This window comes from Lathyrus oleraceus, chromosome 2, assembly GCF_024323335.1.
Source record: "Lathyrus oleraceus cultivar Zhongwan6 chromosome 2, CAAS_Psat_ZW6_1.0, whole genome shotgun sequence".
Lineage (NCBI taxonomy): Eukaryota > Viridiplantae > Streptophyta > Magnoliopsida > Fabales > Fabaceae > Lathyrus > Lathyrus oleraceus.
In genome coordinates this window covers 476,728,582-476,748,798 of record NC_066580.1, presented here as the reverse complement: position 1 = coordinate 476,748,798, position 20,217 = coordinate 476,728,582, and the positions used below count along the sequence as shown (strand labels likewise).

Here is a 20,217-nt window from a genome sequence, read left to right as displayed (position 1 = left end):
CGGATGTTTTAAGACGCTCAAGATTGAAAAATTCAAAGAGATGAAAAATATACGTAATAAGTGTAAAAACTTTGAATTAAGAAAAAATTGTAGTGTAATTCAAATTTAAGTGACTAGGTTAGTTAAGTTTCTTGTTACACAAGTAATTAACTAATTAAGTTGGTTAGATTGTTTGTTAGTGTTTGTAAGCCCTACTAATATTATATAAACAATAATAATTGGTTCATTAGTGAATATAACTCATAATAGTGTAAATGTGAAATACAATACACACGAGAATTTATCATGTCACCGCACAGTTTGTCCAGCACCCCGATGAGAGTTCCTATTACCGTTATGTCCTAATTAAATTATTTTGGAATTTTTGAAAATATCTAAAGTTACTGGATTTTTCAATGTGGTATAGGATATTTTACAATTGTTTTCATTTATATGATGAAATACCGGATATTAAAAAAAATCCCGGATATTTTACAAATTTTTGATGAAATATCATTTTTTTTTTAAAATTTACGGTAAAAATGCATGAGTTTCTACAAAATTGTGGACGAAATACCGATTTTTTAAAAAGTCTTATGCATATATACTAGATTTTTAGAAATATCCAATAACCTATAATGTTTACCGAATATTTTAAAAAGTCCGATAACCTATAATACTTGTCCGATATTTTGAAAAATTCAGTACATATCATAATTTCTGAATATATTAAAAAATTTGGTACACAGTGGTGAATTTTAAAAAATCTTTATGTTTTTGACATTTTTAACAATATATATATATATATATATATATATATATATATATATATATATATATATATATATATATATATATATATATATATATATATATATATAATATGAAAAAAGTATTATAATATCAATACATATCAAATTATGTTGATTTCCTATCCTTTTTTTTATAGTTGCCAAAATATCCAATATATTGGAATTTTCCAAAAATTCAGAACTTTTGAGATTTTATCGGATATTTTGAAATATCCAATAGAATTTGTACTGGATATTTAAGAAAATGCGTAAAGATACAACTACTATCTAAAAAATACCAAAATTTTCAAAAATATGCAACAAAAATATAATAAAATACCAAATTTTTCACACAAAAAAATTGAGAAAAATACATAAGGGTGTTTAAAAAATCCAGTAAAATTGCATACATTTTGCCTTTTCTAAAAAGTTTTGTATCAGATATTTTCAGAATAACTATCCGATTTTTGATTTTGTAGGATAAATCCTCAATTAACATAATACTTTTGTTTTCTCTATTTTTCTTTTCTAACACTTCGAATGTCCTCCCATTGAAGTGTCCAATACAATCTTCTATTTCATGATATCACATAGTTTGATTTCTATTTTCTTCTAAACTACATATAGAATTTGAAACAACAAAATATCTCATTTACTTGTTGGCCAATCCATTATAACTAGTTGTAATCAAAATAAGTGATCATTCTAAATTTGAAATGTCCAAGCATCTAAATTGAATACCCATAATCCAAAAGTATTAAACTATTTTTCAACAAAAGAAAGTAAAAGTAAAGAACATCTATTGATTTAGCACCTCATCTTTGAAAGGCAATATCAACATCCTTTGTTTGCATCTAAAGTCAATATAATGCCAATAATAATCATAACATTCGTTTCAAAGAATGGCAACCCTTGGTGTGTAGCCTTCTTTATTGATTCCCTCCTTGTCAATCTTCCATTGCCACCACCTCCATGGTCCCCATATACATGATCACGATTGAAAAACTAAACTTAATTATAGAAAGAGACAAAAACCCTTAATTAGTGACTAATTATAGGGTCAATTTTTTGCTTCAAAGTGAGGACACAAAACTATTACAAAAGGGTCACACTAGTGGTTACAATGAAAAGGTAGCTTAGCTTTCTAATAGAGCTATCTACCTACAATCCTACAACCAAACCATCAAAAGAAAAGATTGAGCTTTTTACTGTTTTCTATTCATGAAATTCAATGGTTGGCTTTATATCATAATCGTGGTAGCTTAATCCTAATTCATTAATAATCCTTTCGTGTAGGTTGTGGCAGCACAAAGTCGCTTTCTCCTCTACGTCTTTGCTTTTGAATTATATATCTTCATTATTGCTTTTTATATATATGCGTGACATAATTTGTTTTCTTCACCAAGAAACATTTCAGACTTGAGAATTTTTATTTATGGCTGCCAATCTAGCTACCTCATCGACCCCAATATGTTCTTTTTATATACTTCATTTTATTTTATTTTTAAATAGCAAAAGATTATATTAATAAAAAGCTCATAACCACGCCAAACTACAAAGCACAAAAAGTATATAAAAACTTATCAATAGTACTAATAAAAAAAACAAGAAAAAACAGCAACAATTAAAGCATTACCTGAAAAAGCGACCGATCAACGAAAGACTAATTCTGAAGAATTTATGTTAGAGTTCGTACAGTCAAAATCATCATTAATATATAAAAATCTATCACGAGAAGATAAAATTATAAATCAAAATTTATCTCAGAAGCAAGACAAACACTTGATCCATTATTGGTTACGATAGAGGATATGATTATGAAGTCAGTCAAAGAAAGTAGCTGAATTCACCATTGATCTACTTAGAAACCATTTTCGATCTAAAAAAATATTATTCTCTTCTACCTCTTTTACTGTTTTCGAAATTCGATTAAAGATTATATCACTACGGACTCTCCAAATGATCCAGACTAAAGCATGTCACGTTATAACAAAACCATCATAGGTGATAAATCCTAATGTAATGATTTAAAGCCGCAATAATGACTATCACCATGTAATGAAAAAAATTAAAAGGAAAGAGGATGGAGAATTTTGTTGATGTAACTTTTGTTAAGCTCACGGGTAAAAAAGATGAAGTAATCTATGAAACAATAAAAAAAAGTTGAAAATATGGAATGTTAATAGTTCGAAGATCCTTATTTGGATAAATAATTTTATCTCTCAGTCAATATGTGTGCAACTGGAAAAAAATGATATTGTTAAGAAAATTTGGGACAAATTGAAACGTTTTTATAATAAGTGTAATTTTATAAAACATTATCAGTGGAAAGTGACGTTAGAGCTTTTTAACAAAATAATATGACAATCAAGAATTTCATTATGCCATGACAAATCTATGGGATCAAATAGCTCTTAAGAAATCACTAGAAATAAAACTTGTCAAATCAAACACCAACTAAAGAGAAGAGCATCATCTCGTTCAATTTATGATGGTTCTTCAGAATGATTTTGAGAATCTTTGTAGAAGTATTTTACATGGTGTTCTGAACCGGTAAAAGGCACAGTATGAGGGTCTAACTACACATATGTCAATCTAGATTATTCAACATATACAGTCAGCACATGTAAGATTCAAGGTACACTTTTATGATCTCCATTTTCCACTATACTCATCTTGAACTCTATAACTGGCTTGGGCATCGGAGTGTTAACTTTGCAAATCCACCCCCGTGTTACTGTATCAGAGATTACCATCACCAATTCCAGAGTCCTATGTTATCAATCAATACCATCGTAATATGGAAGGAATAACCTTCTGCGTCACACCGAAGAACTATGTTGGATTCTTCGATCATGCTCCACCTCTATTCTTTGTCATATATGATTTCCACACAAAAGAAATGGTTGACGAAAATCCACCAGAGTGCCTCATCCACACAAGTAGTGACACCAGATCACAAAGTAAGGATCAGATGATGCTAGGATTTCTAGATCGTGAGATGGTAAATGGAGTCCCAAACGCGGATTACTGTTAGTTATAACAATCATCGTCACATATCACTCAGTAGCAGGATTTTTCATATACGGAGAAATTTTGTCTAATGTTCTCTACACTAAGTCCATGCAGGGCGAAGGTCTCTTGGCATTCAATGATTTCGTAACTCGTCCTTGTGGAATGGAAGATCGACCATTATTTTTGGGAGAATGAGAAAGAGAAAGATAGGTAACCCTCATATTCTTGGTAGTTTTGTGTAAGAATTCCTTCATTGGCTTCCTTGGTAGATTCTTTTAGAAAAAGTTGGATGTCGTGGATTCTCCGGTCCATCTTAAAGTAGTGCATCACAGTAACAGTAGTAAATCGATCATGATCAACACTACTTAAAAGCAGCTAGGCATATTCGAGAAGTCACACTTAAAAACTTCCTAACCACTTCAGAAGTGGCATAAGAAGATCCGAGGAAGAGTCAATATGTTCAATATCGATGTGCGTGAAAATGAAGTTAGACTAATTCTGGACGGTGATTTCAAAGTCGTTCATCTTAATGATAATCTTGTCAGGTCCATAAAGATACCATTTGGGCTCCCCTCCTAAGTAAAGATTAAGGTGATCAAATGTCTTTGGGATAATGCAGGTCTTTTTGCCACTTCTCCCCATGAGATGTCTGGTGTCGACCCTACAATAGACTGTCATCAATTAAACATCGACCCCATCGCCCAATATGTCTCCCGACAAAGAAGAAGACAATCTACTGAAAAAACTGAGGCTACCACTAGCACGTGGAGGGCCTGTTGGATGCCAATTTCATTTCTGAAGTGAAATACAAATAATGACTATCTAAAATCGTACTAGTTAAGACCCCTTTAAGAAGTGAATGATGTGTGTCGATTAAACTGATCTTAATCGAGTATGCCAAAAAGATTCTTATATGTTTCCTAACATTAACAAGATGGTGGACAACTCAGCTAAGTACACATTTTTATCATTCATGAATGTCTATTCCAGGTGCAACCAGATACTTATGTTTGAACCTGATAGAAAGAAGATGACATTCATGATCGAACAATCCAATTATTAATACAACGTGACGTTGTTTGGATTGAAGAATGCATGCATGACTTACCGAAGGATGATGAAAAAGGTCTTCTGATAAGACATAGGTGAGATGCTTGAGGAATACATAGACAACATGATCATTAACTATAGTCAAGAAGAATCCCATGATCAAAATCTATGGCGATTATTCAAAAGAGTCCATCATTACAACATGACTCTCAACATAAAGGAATGAACATTTTGGGTAAAAGTTGACAAATTCTTAGGACTCTACCTTATAGAGAGGGAAATCTCAGCCAACCCTGACAAGTGTGAAGTGATTCTGTAGATAGGTGCTCCAACCTCAAAGAAGGAAGCCTAAAAACTGAATGGGATGCTCGCTGCTTTAAAAATATTTATTTAGAAATCTGCCCAGTATGTGTCGCCTTTCTTTAGGATGTTAAGGAAATAAGAAAAGTTTTAATGGACGTCGGAATGCAAAAGAGCATTCCAATAATTGAAGAAGGTGTTGTCCATACCACCGGTGCTCACCCGACAATTTCGTGGCTAAGTCCTCTACCTATACTTGGAAATCTCTGAGTAAGTTGTAAGTGTAGTTCTAATGAGGGAGCTAGACTCCAACTAGATCCCAATATACTTCATATCGAAGGCTCTAGTCAGACTAGAAACGTGTTACCAGAAAATAGAGAAAGCGACTATAACGTTGGTAACCATGTTGATAAAGCTCGTAATGTAATTCTTCTCACATTCCATAATAGTATAAACAAACTTTCCCTTGAAATAAGTACTTCACCGACTAGACTTGGCCAAGCGATTGACGAAGTGGTCCATTGAATTGTCAGAATTCAAAGTATATTTCGAAGCAAGGAAGGCGATGAAACCCCAATTGTTCTTCGATTTCTTAGCGAAAATGATTCTAAATCCACCAGAGCTGGCTCATACTCAGACAATATTCACGATGGGTCGTCTAGCAATCGGGGTAGTGGTGAGGACGCGATTCTAGAAAATGGAACCGGCCTAGTATTTGAATTTTCCTTACGATTCGAGTTTTTCTCCATCAACAACCAAGTCGACTATGAAGCAGTGATTTTCAGGTGACTTTGGTCGGAGAGATGGGGGCAGAAAATGTCAAGCTAATGACAGATTCCCAGCTGGTTATCTCTTAGATTAGAGGAGAATCACAAGCTAAGGATCCATTATTGCAACGATACTTGAAGTTAGTCAGGGAGAAGTTGACGAGGTTCAAGATGGCCAAAGTTGTACATATCCCTTGGGAAGAGAACACCTGGGAAGATTTACTCTCTAGATTATCAAGTACAAGAAGTTTCGTAATTAATCAATCTTTGTTCAAAAAACTATGAAGGTTCCATGTATCGAAGTCCTAAGAGACATAGTGATGTCCGTAGACAACCCCAACCAACCCTACTTGATATCTCCAATATTGGTGAATATAGAACAATGAATTCTCTCAATCGACCCAGTCGAAGCCACTATAACAAAAAGAATGACTAATTCATATATCATGGTCCAAGGAAATTTACATAGAAAAGGCATATCCACCCCCTTTTCTAAGATGCCTAGGAAAGCAATATGCTATCTACACACTCTTGGAAGTACACTAAGGGATAGTCGGGTAAGATCTAGGGGTCATGGCATTGGCCAAAACGATTTTGAGAGTAGGATATTATTGTTTTCCATGGTTCAAGATTCAAAGGAGTTTGTGAAGAAATGTGACCAATGCCAACAACAAAGGGACATATTTAATGCCCCGTCCACATATCTACACGTGTTAACATCACCTCGGCCATACTTGGAGTGAGTGGCTCATAGACATTCTAGGTCCGTCAGTGCCAACTCCAAACCAACTCAAATATTTGATTGTAACGGTGAACTACTTCACAAAGTGAGTCAAAGCGGAAGGATTGAGAAATATGACATCGGTGAATGTCTTGAAATTCTTCAAACGAAATGTCCTGGCTATATTTGAAGTTCCTCATGCTATTGTGACAAACAACCGGACACAATTCATAGATAGGAAGTTGAATAATTTGTTAGATGACCTAAATATCAAGTGACTCTTCGCCTCGATAGAACACACCCAAAATTACAAATTAATTCTTAATAATTTTCAAATTTTACAAATCAATTCTTTAATGTTTCCAAAAATTATAAATTATCCTATTTTTTTCAAATTTTAAATTTAACCAAAAAATTGTAAAAATGACTCCTAAAATTTAACAATAAATAGTTTACTTTATTAAAATAAAATAAAAATTGAATTAAACTATTTAAAATTTTAAATTAAAAAAAAATCAATTACTTTTTCCTAAGCAAATTTTCCAAGTCATTAAATTTTTTGTTTGTAAACATAATTCAAGAACTCTATTTGAAATCGTTTTTCATTGAGTGTTGCATTATTGAAAAGAGGCACAGATATTTAGACTAGTATATAATAAAGATATGGTGGTGAGTGAATTGATTCTTTTGCAGCAAAGCAAAGACACCATCAACACCATTTTTTGATTCATGTTATTTCTACTAACTTTCCTTCTTAACTACTACTTCCATTATCATCACCAACTTTCCTCATTCTACACTGACATTTCCATTAATTTTTTCTATCAGGACCATTTTCATTTTCACCTTATTCATCTATCTTCCACTTGCATGGACCAGTACACTACTCATTTTGATTCCTTTCAATTATTTTAATTCAATATTTCTAACTATCTACCATTATTACACTCTGATAGGGTGCAGACACAAATTTGTTGCAGCAGTAGGTGATATCGATGAATTGCTTTTCCAATATGGGAATCTACAAATTATTAATTACTCGTACTATTTTTTTCTCAATCCAAAACCCATCAACATGCATTGCGTATACTACTACTCATTTTAATCCATTTATATCAACTTTTTACATAATGGCTTATTACATATCAAATACGTAATGGCTTATATACTACTAGTCATTTTAATCCATTTATATCAATGTATATTACTTTAACTTTTTACATAATGGCTTATTACATATCAAATACGTAGTGGCTTATTACATATATATTATATTATATTATATTATATTTATCTCTATGATATCTTAGATCATAAAACAAACTGTGTCTACAAAAACAATGAAAGTAATAATAAATTAATAAATGGCTAATAGTCATGGGAAAAATCGAGAGGAGGGAGGTAGCCGACCCTCTCGGTAGGACCTAAGGAAAGACAAATTGTGTGATGCTATTGAAAACAAACAACACTCTTTCACATTTTCCTTCTTTACTTTTTTTGGTGCTTTTTCTCTTTCTTTCTCACTAGCCTACATTAATTTAAGTTAGATTTACTTGCTAACTTTCAATTATAAACAACTATTTTTATGACTACCTATGTATGTGTAGGTAGCACCTAATGCCGATTGAAATGGTACATAACCCGTGTCATTTTAAATATGAAAATCAAAACCATAAATCATGGAATCAAAATATGTCATAAATAATAAACAAAGTGTGTGTTTTTTTTTAAGAATCAGTTGGGTCAAACTTTAATGTGGTATAGAGTCTACGAATCGAATTATGAATTTCAATAGTTTATGTCCATCTACCAAGTCTAAAGGAATGTTAGACGTGAATAATGTATTGAAAAGATTTTAAGTCTCACGTTGGTTAGATATAAAACCTCTAAAGAATTTATATAAAGTGTGTTTTATATGGATGAATCAGGTCAAATTCTAATGAATGCAGTTAAAAACTATCATTTTTGATTTGGAATTAGTGATAATTGAATATCACCTATTGGTATTTGAATATCAGCAAGAATATGTGGATTTCTGATTTCTCGATAAGTAAAAATTCAATACTAGTGTTAAAATTTTGAAATAAATTTGAAATTGATGTATCTTGAATTTTATAACTCTAATTGAGACGTGGTCGAATGCGTTGAATATCTAATTCAGAAATCTAGTAAAGTAATATAATTTTTGTATTATTGATTAATAATTAGAGTTTAGCATGACTTCATGTGAAACATAAGTGGAATAATTAATTAAATGAACCAGGAAATCCTAGTGGTATAGAATCCCTAATTTGGTTAAATGATATCTTGATTCTTTTACCTTGCTTGTGTATGATGTGTTCTGATTAGAAACACAGATGAAAATATTAAGTGAGAATAAATCTAGGAGTCGAGTGAGAACTCCATAGCAAAGAATGATTCGCAGAAGTATAACGACACTTCATACATAAAAAAAAATTATTATAAATATTAATAGAACATATTTTTATATTATTTCATATTTATCATCCGCTTCATATATTAATTTTATAAGTATTGCAAATTCAATAGATTAACTTAACTCCATCCCCTATTTACTATAAATTTATCAAATATAATCAAATTACCTTTACCAATTGAACATTATTTTTATAAAAGTAGTCTTTTTTTACAAAATAAAAAATAAGTAGTTTAATTTGCAAGTTCTATAGACGTTTTTTTTTTTTACTCTATCAGTACTTCACAACCAATAATCCGTATGCATAAGTGCTGTAAAAAACTAATTATCTATATGATTTAGAAGTAATTATAATGAAACGTCAAATATTTTAAATAATATATATTTGAGTGACTGTGTGTAAAATCCTTTTGTATTGAAAGTTCATGTGAAGTATATTTTTTTTAAATTAATGTTTTTAGACTTAACATAATTTCTTTAAATATGAAAACACAACAATACTAATAAATACTAAATAAGATCAACCACTATCTTCTAAAGCAAAAGAAAAATAAGCCATAAATAAGAATATAAAATTAATTTTACTATAAATAAATTATATATATAAAGATAAGACACTCCAACTATAACATATTTTCATTAACTATAGTTTAAAAATATTTAACATTAAAAGTATTTGTACTACTTTACATCCTTATTTGGCTATTAACTTTTTTTAGGTGTATTTGATAACTAACCTATCATAACCTACTCCCCAATACCTTATTGTAACTTCAAGAAAATTAAAATCAATAAAACTTATTTGTTTTAGGAAAACAATTTATTAATATTATAATGAATAAAAATAAGAGTTGCTGATTTAGTTAAATGAGATGTATCAATATTAATAAATAAGAAATTGTAAACGGATGCAAAATGTTTAAGCCAAAATAGCATTAATTTGTTTTGTTTTTTTGTTAAAATAGTCAATTTTGTTACAGCTATATTTTTGTTTGAAAATTTCTTCTATCACTAATGTGTTATACCCCGGGATTAAATTTTGCTAAGTTAATTTTTGGCTAATTGAAATAGTCTTAAGTTAAATCCAATCCAAGAAGTAAAAAATTAGAAAAGAATGCAATAGTCAATCAATACAATACTGCAATTAAATAGGAGATAATTTGATTTATTCATCACTAATCATAGTTTCTATGAAAAGAATTCAAAAAGTTATCATTATAGGATTGAACACTCAACCTAGTAATTCTTTTTTAAAATATAAATAAAAGATAACTAAATTAGAAGAAAGGACGTTTTATTTTTACCAAATTTCTTAATTGAGACTTTACGCTTGTATTAACTGTTATTTGGATTTAAAAATAACATTTAATTGTATAAAGAAATACCATCAAAGGAAAAACAAATTTTTATTCATATTTACTACTTACCTTTTAAACACCTAGGAAATATCGTGATATATTTTATTATAGAAAAACTTATTTTAAACGATGTAAATGAAAAACAATTGATGGTAACTTTGGTGAAAAGCTTTGAAAACAGTTATATAGTTGGCACAAGTAAATGACTTTTTAAAACAAAAAACTATAAAATATTATACTAGATTTGGGTGAATAAATATATATATTATTTTCCACGTGGGAATGCATTTTTTTTCTGATAAGTTCAGGAACCTCTCAATTATCCAAAAGGTAATAGAAAAAGTAAAAACAGATATCAGAGAGTGATTATAAATTAGTATTTTAATATCTATTAGAAAAAAATATGTAAAAAAAATAAGAAAGTAATTTAAAAATTGCCCCATATCACAATTTATAAATATTACAGTAATATTATTAGACTAAACTTTATTTTAAATTAGGATGAGTGGGGTAGCTGATATCCAATATAATAACTAAATATTTAATCATGATGACAAAAATAGTCATTTATGTTTAAATATTAATTTAAGTAAATTATTAATATTTATAAATTAATAATTTAAAATATATTTAAATTTAATTATAATATTTAATAATTATACATGTGAAAGAGTGTCTAAAGAAATATAAGATGAACCAACAAGACTTGAATATAATTTATATTAACTTGAACCAGGTGTATGATAAAATGTATCCGTAAAGAATTCTGGGAAAAGTTATAGAGAAGAAAAAACGTTATAATTGTATATATTCGAGATATGCAAAATATGTATCAAAAGGGTATCCATTAGTGTGCAAAAACGAACAACTTCCCTATAACAATAGATTGCATCAAGGATCAACCCAAACCCTTGTATTTTTTTTACTTTCATTTTGGATCTACTAACAGAACACATCTAAAAGTTAACATCAAAATGCATGTTCAAGCTGATGAGAATTTTTATCAACCGCAGTAAGACATGCGATTGTAAGAGAAAAAATGTTGGACAATTTAAAATCAACACAAGAATAAAGTAATTGTAACATAGAAAATGATGATGTATTTGATGTGTGGTAAAATTAGACACAATAAGATTATAAATAAAAATATTAGACAAAATATTGGGGTAACACTAATAATAGAAAAGATGGTCGAAAATAAACATAAATGGTTTATGTTTGTTGAGAGAAAACATGTAGTTTTTGTGTTAAGAAAAGTAGATCAAATGGAAAAGAGTTAGAAAGTTAGAGGTAAATGAAGACCTAGAAAAATCATATGAGAAGTTATTAAAAAATATCTAGAGATTAACGACTTGAATAGAAGCACGATTCTAGATAAAACATTATAGTTGTCCGCTTATCTTTATCTGATATACTTTTCTTACAACACAATCTAGAGATCTTTTCTCTTATACCCAAACAACTTAAGTCTATTTTCTACCATCTTTTTTATTATGTGTTACTCCAACACTCATTATAATATTATCATTTATGTAGCTGCACAAGGTGATAAAGATGAACAATGAAAACAAGAGAGAGAGGAGAGAATAATAACAAACTTTCACTACTCAAAACAGTTACGTAGAAAATGCACACACACACACACACACTGCTGCAGACTACAAAAGGAATAAAATTTACAATTTTTTCACACCACTCACTTGTTTAAATACAAGTGGGACTTTAGGAGAAATACTAAAATACCCTCTAACAAACTTTGTCTTCAAGTTTCTGAAAATATGAATTAATTCTAACACCATCCCTTAATTCATATTCAGTTTAACCAAAACTAACAACACCAATTTCATCCCTCAAGCGGAGAAGTTGATCAGTCTTTATCACCTTCGTCAGAAAATCTTCCAGCTGCTTCTGGGTGCTACAATGCACAACTTCTAGCACTCCATTCTGAACCTAATTTCTCAGAAAGTGATACTTAGTCTCAATATGTTTGCTTCTCCCAAGCAACAATGGGTTCTTGACAAGATTGATTGCAGACTTATTATCGATCATCAGCTTCAGAGGCTTGTTTACTTTGATCTTCAGATCGTACAGTAAATTCAGAAGTCACACAGCTTGACATGCAATCACAACACCTGCAATATATTCTATTTCACAGGTTGACAAAGCAACAACTGGTTACTTCTTGGAACATCAATAAAGATGACTTATCATAAACTTAAACAAGTATCTAGAAGTACTTCTTCCGTCAATTTTGTCTCCACACCAATCAAAATCTGAGTAACTCAGAAATTCTGAGTCAATTTCAGCACCGGTAGGGAACAAAACTCCATACTTCAGAGTTCCCTTTATATACTTCATAATTCTGATAGCAGCTTGGTAATGAAACCACTTCGGTTTACTCATAAACCTACTCACCATTCCAACTGCATAATAAATATCAGATCTGGTGTTACACAATTCCCTCAGAGATCCTACCAACTGCTTGAACGTTGTAGCATCTACATCATCACCATCAGAATCAGAATCCAATTTCTGATTTGTATCAGCAGGTGTGACAGCAACTTTACAATTCAGCAGCTTAAACCTCTTCAGAAGCTCAAGTTCATATTTCAACTGATGTAAAATTATGCCTTTCTCAGATTACATAATCTCCACGCCTAGAAAATAAACCATATTTTCTATCAAACTCATTCATCAGCTCCTTCTTGAACTTAGTTATCTCATGTTCACAACTTCTTGTTAGCAATATGTCATCAACATACACACACCATAATCATATTGCCTTCAGAAGTATGTTAAGCATAGACACCATACTCCATCTCACATTTCTGAAATCCCTGCTTCTTGAAAAATGAATCAATTTTTCAGATTCCAAGCTCTATGCGCTTGCTTCAGTCCATACAAAGCTTTGTATAATATGTACACCATCCTTTCCTGATTTTTTATAAAATCCAGAAGGTTGTGACACATAAACCTCTTCTTCTAATGCATCAGTCAGAAATGCAGATTTCACGTCTAAATACATCAGAGACCGATTCCTGTTAGCAGCCATCGCAATCACCAGTCTGATTGTTTCATGTCTTGCTACTGGAGAAAACACTTCAAAGTAATCTAACCCAGATTTCACGTTCAGAAATGCAGATTTCACGTCTAAATGCATCAGAGACCAATTCCTATTAGCAGCTATCGCAATCACCAGTCTGATTGTTTCATGTCTTGCTACTGGCGCAAACACTTCAAAGTAATCTAACCCAGGTTTCTACAGAAAACCTCTCACAACTAATCTTGTTTTATGTTTGCCAAGTGATCCATTTGGATTTAGCTTCACCTTATAAACCCATCTCACGTTGATTTCTTTCTCGTTCTTTGACAGTTCTGTCAACTTCCAAGTCTTGTTTGCCTCTATGGTATCAAGTTCTTCTTTCATGGCCTTCAACCAGACTTTCTGCTTGAGAGCTTCTTTTGTACTCACGGGTTTATAATCTACTAACATGGCACACTTAATAACTTCCCCTTCAGAATCTACTTTAGTATCTTGCAGCATGTCAAACTCTGCAAACCTTCTCAGAATGTTTATGATTCTTTGTGGCCTATGAACTTGTTCATAACCTTCTGATTCCGAAACAATATCAAATACTTGAACTCCAGAAGTACCGACTTTAGAAGCATAACCATCTGCAGAAACTAGAATATTCCCAGAATCTGGACTACCACCAAAATCTGAATCACCATCAGAATCTGAATCAAAATCAGATTCTTCCTTAGAATCAATCTCACCTTCTGATTCTGACTCACTCTCAGAATCATTTTCAGGCTCTGACTCATCTTTAGAATCAGAATCAATATCTTCAGAAGTTAACTCTACAATGGAGTTGGATTGAGACTTGCTCCAATCCCATACTTCTGACTCTTTCAAAACAACATCTCTATTGACTTCAACCTTATTAGTGAATGGACAATGAAGCTTATAAGCATTTGTACTTTGATACCCCACCAGAAACATCAACTTGCTTATATCATCCAACTTCTTTCTAGTAGCATTTGAAACATGTTTATAACAAACATAACAAAATACTCTGAAATTACTCACATTTTGCTTATCTCTAGTCCACCTCTCAAAAGAAACAATTTCCTTCAGCTTCTTTGTTAGACACATGTTGAGCACATATGTTGCAATGGCAATATCTTCTCCCCACGAAGTGTTATGAAGCCTCTTCTCCTTCAGCATGCTCCTTACCATATAAAGCAAAGTTCGGTTTCTCCTTTCAGCAAGACCATTGTGTTAAGGAGTATTCAGAGTAGTCACTTCATGCTCAATTTCATTCTCCTCACTGAACTTCTTGAACTCTGTAGAGTTATACTCACATCTACTATCAGTTTTGAGAATCTTTAGAGTCTGACCACTCTGTTTCTCAGCCTTGATTATGAATTTCCTAAATTCAGCAAACACCTCGTGTTTGGACTTTATAAGGGATACCCATGTCATCCTTGTGAACTCATCAACAAATTACACAAAGTATTTGTTCCCTCCTAGTGAAGGTTCTAGAAATGGTCCACACACATTAGAATGCACTACTCCTAAAGCATGCTTTGCTCTTCGAGCTACTTTGAATGCAAATGACAGTCTTGGTTATTTCCCTCTCATGCACACGTTGCATGACTTTTCTGGTTTCCTAATTGCAGGAATTCCACATACCAATTTCTTTGAATTCAGATGCCCTAAGCTTCTAAAGTTCAAATGACCAAATCTTTTGTAGCACATCTCACTTTCCTTCACAAAACTTGTTGTGCTCAGGCATTCAAAGTTTGCAGTTTTAACATTCACATTGATTGTTCTATTCCTTCCTTGTTCTAACTCCATAATCAACTTCTGATTACAGTCATACAACTTCAAAAGATTGTCCTTCATGGTAATTGAGATTCCCTTTTCAATTAATTGACCTACACTCATCAGATTACTCTTCATGCAAGGAACATACCAGACGTTATGAAATAATGCAGATTTGTCATTATTCAGAATCACTCTAACATTCCTCATTCATTCAGCATTGAGATACCTATCATCATCACATCTGATCCTGGTCCTCTCCCCAGAGTCAAAATCAACCAGCCATTTCTTATTTTCAGTAAGATGATTTGAATAACCAAGGTCCATATACCACCAGTCTTCTAGATATGCACTATCAGGATCAAAAGCCATTAATAACACATGTTCATCATCAGAACATCTGGCTATATTTTCTTATTCTGGTTTTTTCTCCTTGTTTAACCAACAATCTACAGCAAAGTGGCCAAACTTCTTACAAAATAACATTGAACTTTTCTCTTGTCATACTTCTCCTTTCCCTTCTGATTCCCAGAAGTTGAGGTTTCTGACTTCTGAGATCTACCATATCTTTTCTTGGCTTCTGGTCAAGAATGCTTCTGGTCTTTCTTGACAAAAGAAGCTTTCAGAGCCTGCTTTACCTCTCTTTTAGAGGTTCTTTCAGTCAGACGCAACTCTTACGCCTCTAGACTGTTTTGCAGCTCTTCTATTCTCATGATTCTTAGATCCTTAGAATGTTCAATTGCTACAACGATGTAATTAAACTGAGGAGTAAGAGATCTAAGTACCTTCTCAATGATACTTTCTTCAGAGAGATTTTCTCCCACGACTTCATCTCATTTGTGATCAAAATCACTCTGGAGATGTATTCAGGTACCTTTTCATTATTCTTCATGCTGAGATTCTCATATTGCTTACGTAGTGACTGAAGCTTCACCTTCTTCACTGATGCATCACCATCGTAACACCACACCAGTGTGTTCCAAGCAGCATTCGCCGTCGTCGAATCAATGATTTTCTCAAACACTTCACATCCACCCACTGATGGATGTAGAACAACACCTTCTGATCCTTCTTCCTCAGGTTACGCTGAGCATTTCTATGCGCATCTGTTGCATTTTCTAGAAGTGCATCCTGAATGTAATTGTCGTTGATAAGATTAAGAACATCTTGGGCTCCAAACAACACACACATCTGAATCATCCAACGATTGCCATCGAACACTGGAAACTTGGTGCTCAGATTGTTTTCGTTCATCTTCAACCTTGTCCAATACACTCAGATCTCACCTAAACACAATGTTTCCCAATCTCGCATAATCAAATATGTGATTCTGTTATGATTATAAATTGAAATTCAACAAGAATTCTTTGAACACAAATCAATCACACAACGCCTCACCGTTTCACTCGTGTTTCCCGTGATGTTTCCTTGTGAATCTGAATCGGAGCTCTAAATACCAATTGTTGGTGCACAATTGTCCCGATTATAATAAAATTCGCCTGTCTACAGGTTTTTTAAATCATATTAATTCTAACAATTTTACAAGGTTTAAAACAACATAATTTTTATATGACATAATTAATTTTACAAAAACAATTTTATAAAATCTAAAACAACAAAATTTTCGCATGACAAAATTACTTTTAAAGTTTTTTTTTTTTACGGAGGATACACCGATTCTTTTGTATCATATAAAATTCTTGAAACTAACCTTTATTTTAACCAACTAAGTTTAATTCAATGATTTAAGTCTCTTTCTATTTCTCCATCATTAAAATATAAATACAAAGAAAATGATTTATTTATGGATATTATTGAATAACAATTAGAAAAGAAGTAGTAAAAATAAGCAATAAAAGTAAATATAGTATAAATATAATAGAAAAGGATATGATTGAAAATAAAAATAAAAAATAGGTGTAAGGAAAACAATAATGAAGAAAAGGACGTTAGTTGTTGTTTGTGAAGAAAAGAAAAGGTAGAAGAATAGAAGCAAACAAATCTGATTTGTGTATTTTGAAAAGAAAGCAAAGTAGGTGAAAACAATGAACCATAAGAAACAAACATAGTACTAGTAGTGTTGTTGTTGTTGTTTCATTTCATTTATTTAATTTTGGTCCTCTCCGTTATTGAAGAGTCCGTCTTTCGTTACATAAACAAACCCATCTTCTCTCTCATTCATTCTTATTATGCGTTTCTCATTACTACTCTTCCTCCTCCTTTAATTCCTTCATCTATTTCCCACCTTATTCCTACACCATCACAATTTCCCACACACCCCCCATTCTCATTCTCTCTCTTAACTATTCATATTCAATGGCTGTTCAAGCTCAATACCCTTCCAATGCACTCTTTCTCAACGCCAAAAACAACCAACAAGGTGAATATGATTTTTCATTACAACAACAACAACATCAACCTGATCATCAATCAAATATGATCCTCTTCAACACTCCAGGTATGTTTTTTCATAACATTTTCCTATGTTTATGTTTCTGTTTAGAACAAACAAATGTCTATATTGAAACATAACCATTGCAATAACAACAGGCACTCATTCTCGAAAAAGAGGAAGAGAAACATCTCATAATATCATGAATCCCTTCTCTTTACAATCTCAATCTCCTCATCTCATAGACATTACTCAACTCCACAATCAACCACAACAAATTGTTTCTACCGGTTTAGGTTTATCCTTCGGCGATCAACAACAACATCAACAAAGACTACAATTGCAGCAACAACAGCAACAAAATCAACATGGATATGATACATCTCATTTCTTATCTCTATTGTCTCATGGCTTAGCCTCACAAATCAAACAACAAAAAGACGAAATAGACCAATTTCTTCAATCCCAGGTATATATACTCTTAATTTCCTAAAATATTCCATTTTAAATAATTTTATTTTAAAATTATAAATTTCAGAAAAATAATATATTTATTTATTTTATTAGGGAGAAGAGTTACAACGGACATTAGAGGAAAAGAGACAGAGAAACTACCGGGCAATAATAAAAACAGCAGAAGAAACGGTGGCGCGTAGATTAAGAGAAAAAGAAATCGAAGTCGAAAAAGCCACGCGCAGGAACATAGAGTTAGAATCACGCGCGGCGCAGCTTAGAGCCGAATCACAAATATGGCAAGCGAAAGCGAAAGCGCAGGAAGCAACAGCGATATCTCTCCAAACGCAGCTGCATCAGGCTATGATGAGCACCGGCGCAGAAAACAGAGGTGAAGAAGGTTGCGGGCTATCGTGCGCTTTGGGTGTAGAAGGACACGCGGAAGATGCGGAATCGGGTTATATTGACCCGGAAAGGGCTGTGTCGGGTCCAAAATGTAGAGGCTGTGGAAAACGGGTTGCGTCGGTTGTTGTGTTGCCGTGCCGTCATTTATGTGTGTGCACCGAATGCGACGCCCGTTTCCGTGTTTGTCCCGTTTGTCTCACCGTTAAAAATTCAACGGTTGAGATTTATCTATCTTAGTTGGGTTTTCATAATCACATTGATGATGCATGTTCATCACAAAAATAATTAAAAAAAAATGATAATTTTTTTTTTTGAAGTTACCTAGGTGGTGATGTACATGTCATGGCCACATGGATAGTGGCATTTTTTTGTTGTTGGGTTCTTCTCACTCTGGAAATTTTATTTTATTCTATTCTATTGAATTTATATATTTAATTTAATACTATTATTCTTTTATTTGTCTCTTTGTAGATGTCAGATTCTGGTAATTTTTTTGTAGATGAATTTTATTTTTCTCTGTGATAGGGTGGTCCAGAGGGTGGAAATTGGAATACGTATGAGCAAGGTAAGTGGCAAAAGAATATACATATCTTTGAATTTTTTAGATGCTTTTATTTATGTTTATAAAGTTTATATATTGAATGATTTTTTTTCTACTGTGTATGGAAATTATGTTTCCGTGAGGAATCTTAATGTTGGAATTTGGGGACCAGGTCACCGTCCATTATAGGTTGGGAAAATTGAGTTATGCTTTGATTTGATATATGATTTTTTTGGTTTCATTATGGTTAGTGGGAAGAGCATTCTTTTTCTTGGGTGAATGATTTTTTATTTTATGGGACATGATTTTTTGGAATAAAGTATATGGTAAAATGTTGTGAACAAGTGTTCTATGTAGTGGTCTTCCTGTGTTGTTTGTGTGGTAGTAATTATAGTGTTACTAGTTTAAACATGCATTGGTATCTAAGTTTTTATGCAATATGAGTTTGATGATTTGAATCATGCCTTTCTAGATCTGATTTTGATTTGGCTTGCTTGTTTGGATTTGTATCAATCTTTTTAGATTTAAATCATGTAGTCTGTACTGGTTGATTTAAATCATGTGAAAAAAAGTGAGAATTCTTTCTTCTAAGATAAAGAGAATGAAGACCAAAATTTAAAGAGAAAAAAATAGAATTTGTATTATATTATTCTCAAGTCTTTTTACATAATAGACTAAGTCTTATCCTAGTCTTATTTATAGGATGAAGACCATAGATCAATTCACAAGACAATTCATATATATATATATATATATATATATATATATATATATATATATATATATATATATATATATATATATATATATATATATATATATATATCCATTGAACATCCATTATTTCAAAGCACTCCCTTTTGGATATTCGTTGAGAATGTGTCTCATTAAAATTTTATTAGAAAAATTTTAATAGAAGAAAACTTCTAGTAAAAGAAAAAGAGTATAACATTTTTTACAAGGAATTTGTCTCGTTAAAAACCTTATCAAGAAAAATCCATTGAAAAAATACCATGGTGAAGGGAAAAAGAGTGGAAAGTGTATTTAATTCTCTCTCCCACAATTGAGTGACCATCTCTTCGACGATGAAGATCAATCGTGCATGATTTGATGAAGTTGCTCATCTTGGTTGTTTTACATATCTCCATGAAATGGTTGTATTTGTCCAAGTAAACAAGTA

General features: G+C 31.8%; 1 protein-coding gene across 1 annotated transcript; it reads left to right on the top strand.

Annotated features, from left to right (window-relative positions):
* Positions 1-17,255: 17,255 nt before the first annotated feature.
* LOC127120560 (E3 ubiquitin-protein ligase BOI) lies at positions 17,256-18,936 on the top strand. Its single transcript, XM_051051030.1, has 3 exons — positions 17,256-17,704; positions 17,797-18,107; positions 18,206-18,936. The coding sequence occupies exons 1-3, from the start codon at positions 17,563-17,565 to the stop codon at positions 18,731-18,733; spliced, it is 981 nt and encodes a 326-aa protein (XP_050906987.1). The 5' UTR covers positions 17,256-17,562; the 3' UTR covers positions 18,734-18,936.
* Positions 18,937-20,217: the final 1,281 nt, after the last annotated feature.

Coding starts and splice junctions, on each gene's coding strand:
- LOC127120560 (XM_051051030.1), top strand. CDS start 17,563: ATGGCTGTTCAAGCTCAATACCCTTCCAATGCACTCTTTCTCAACGCC. Junction 17,705..17,796: donor GATCCTCTTCAACACTCCAG/GTATGTTTTTTC, acceptor CAATAACAACAG/GCACTCATTCTCGAAAAAGA. Junction 18,108..18,205: donor ACCAATTTCTTCAATCCCAG/GTATATATACTC, acceptor TTATTTTATTAG/GGAGAAGAGTTACAACGGAC.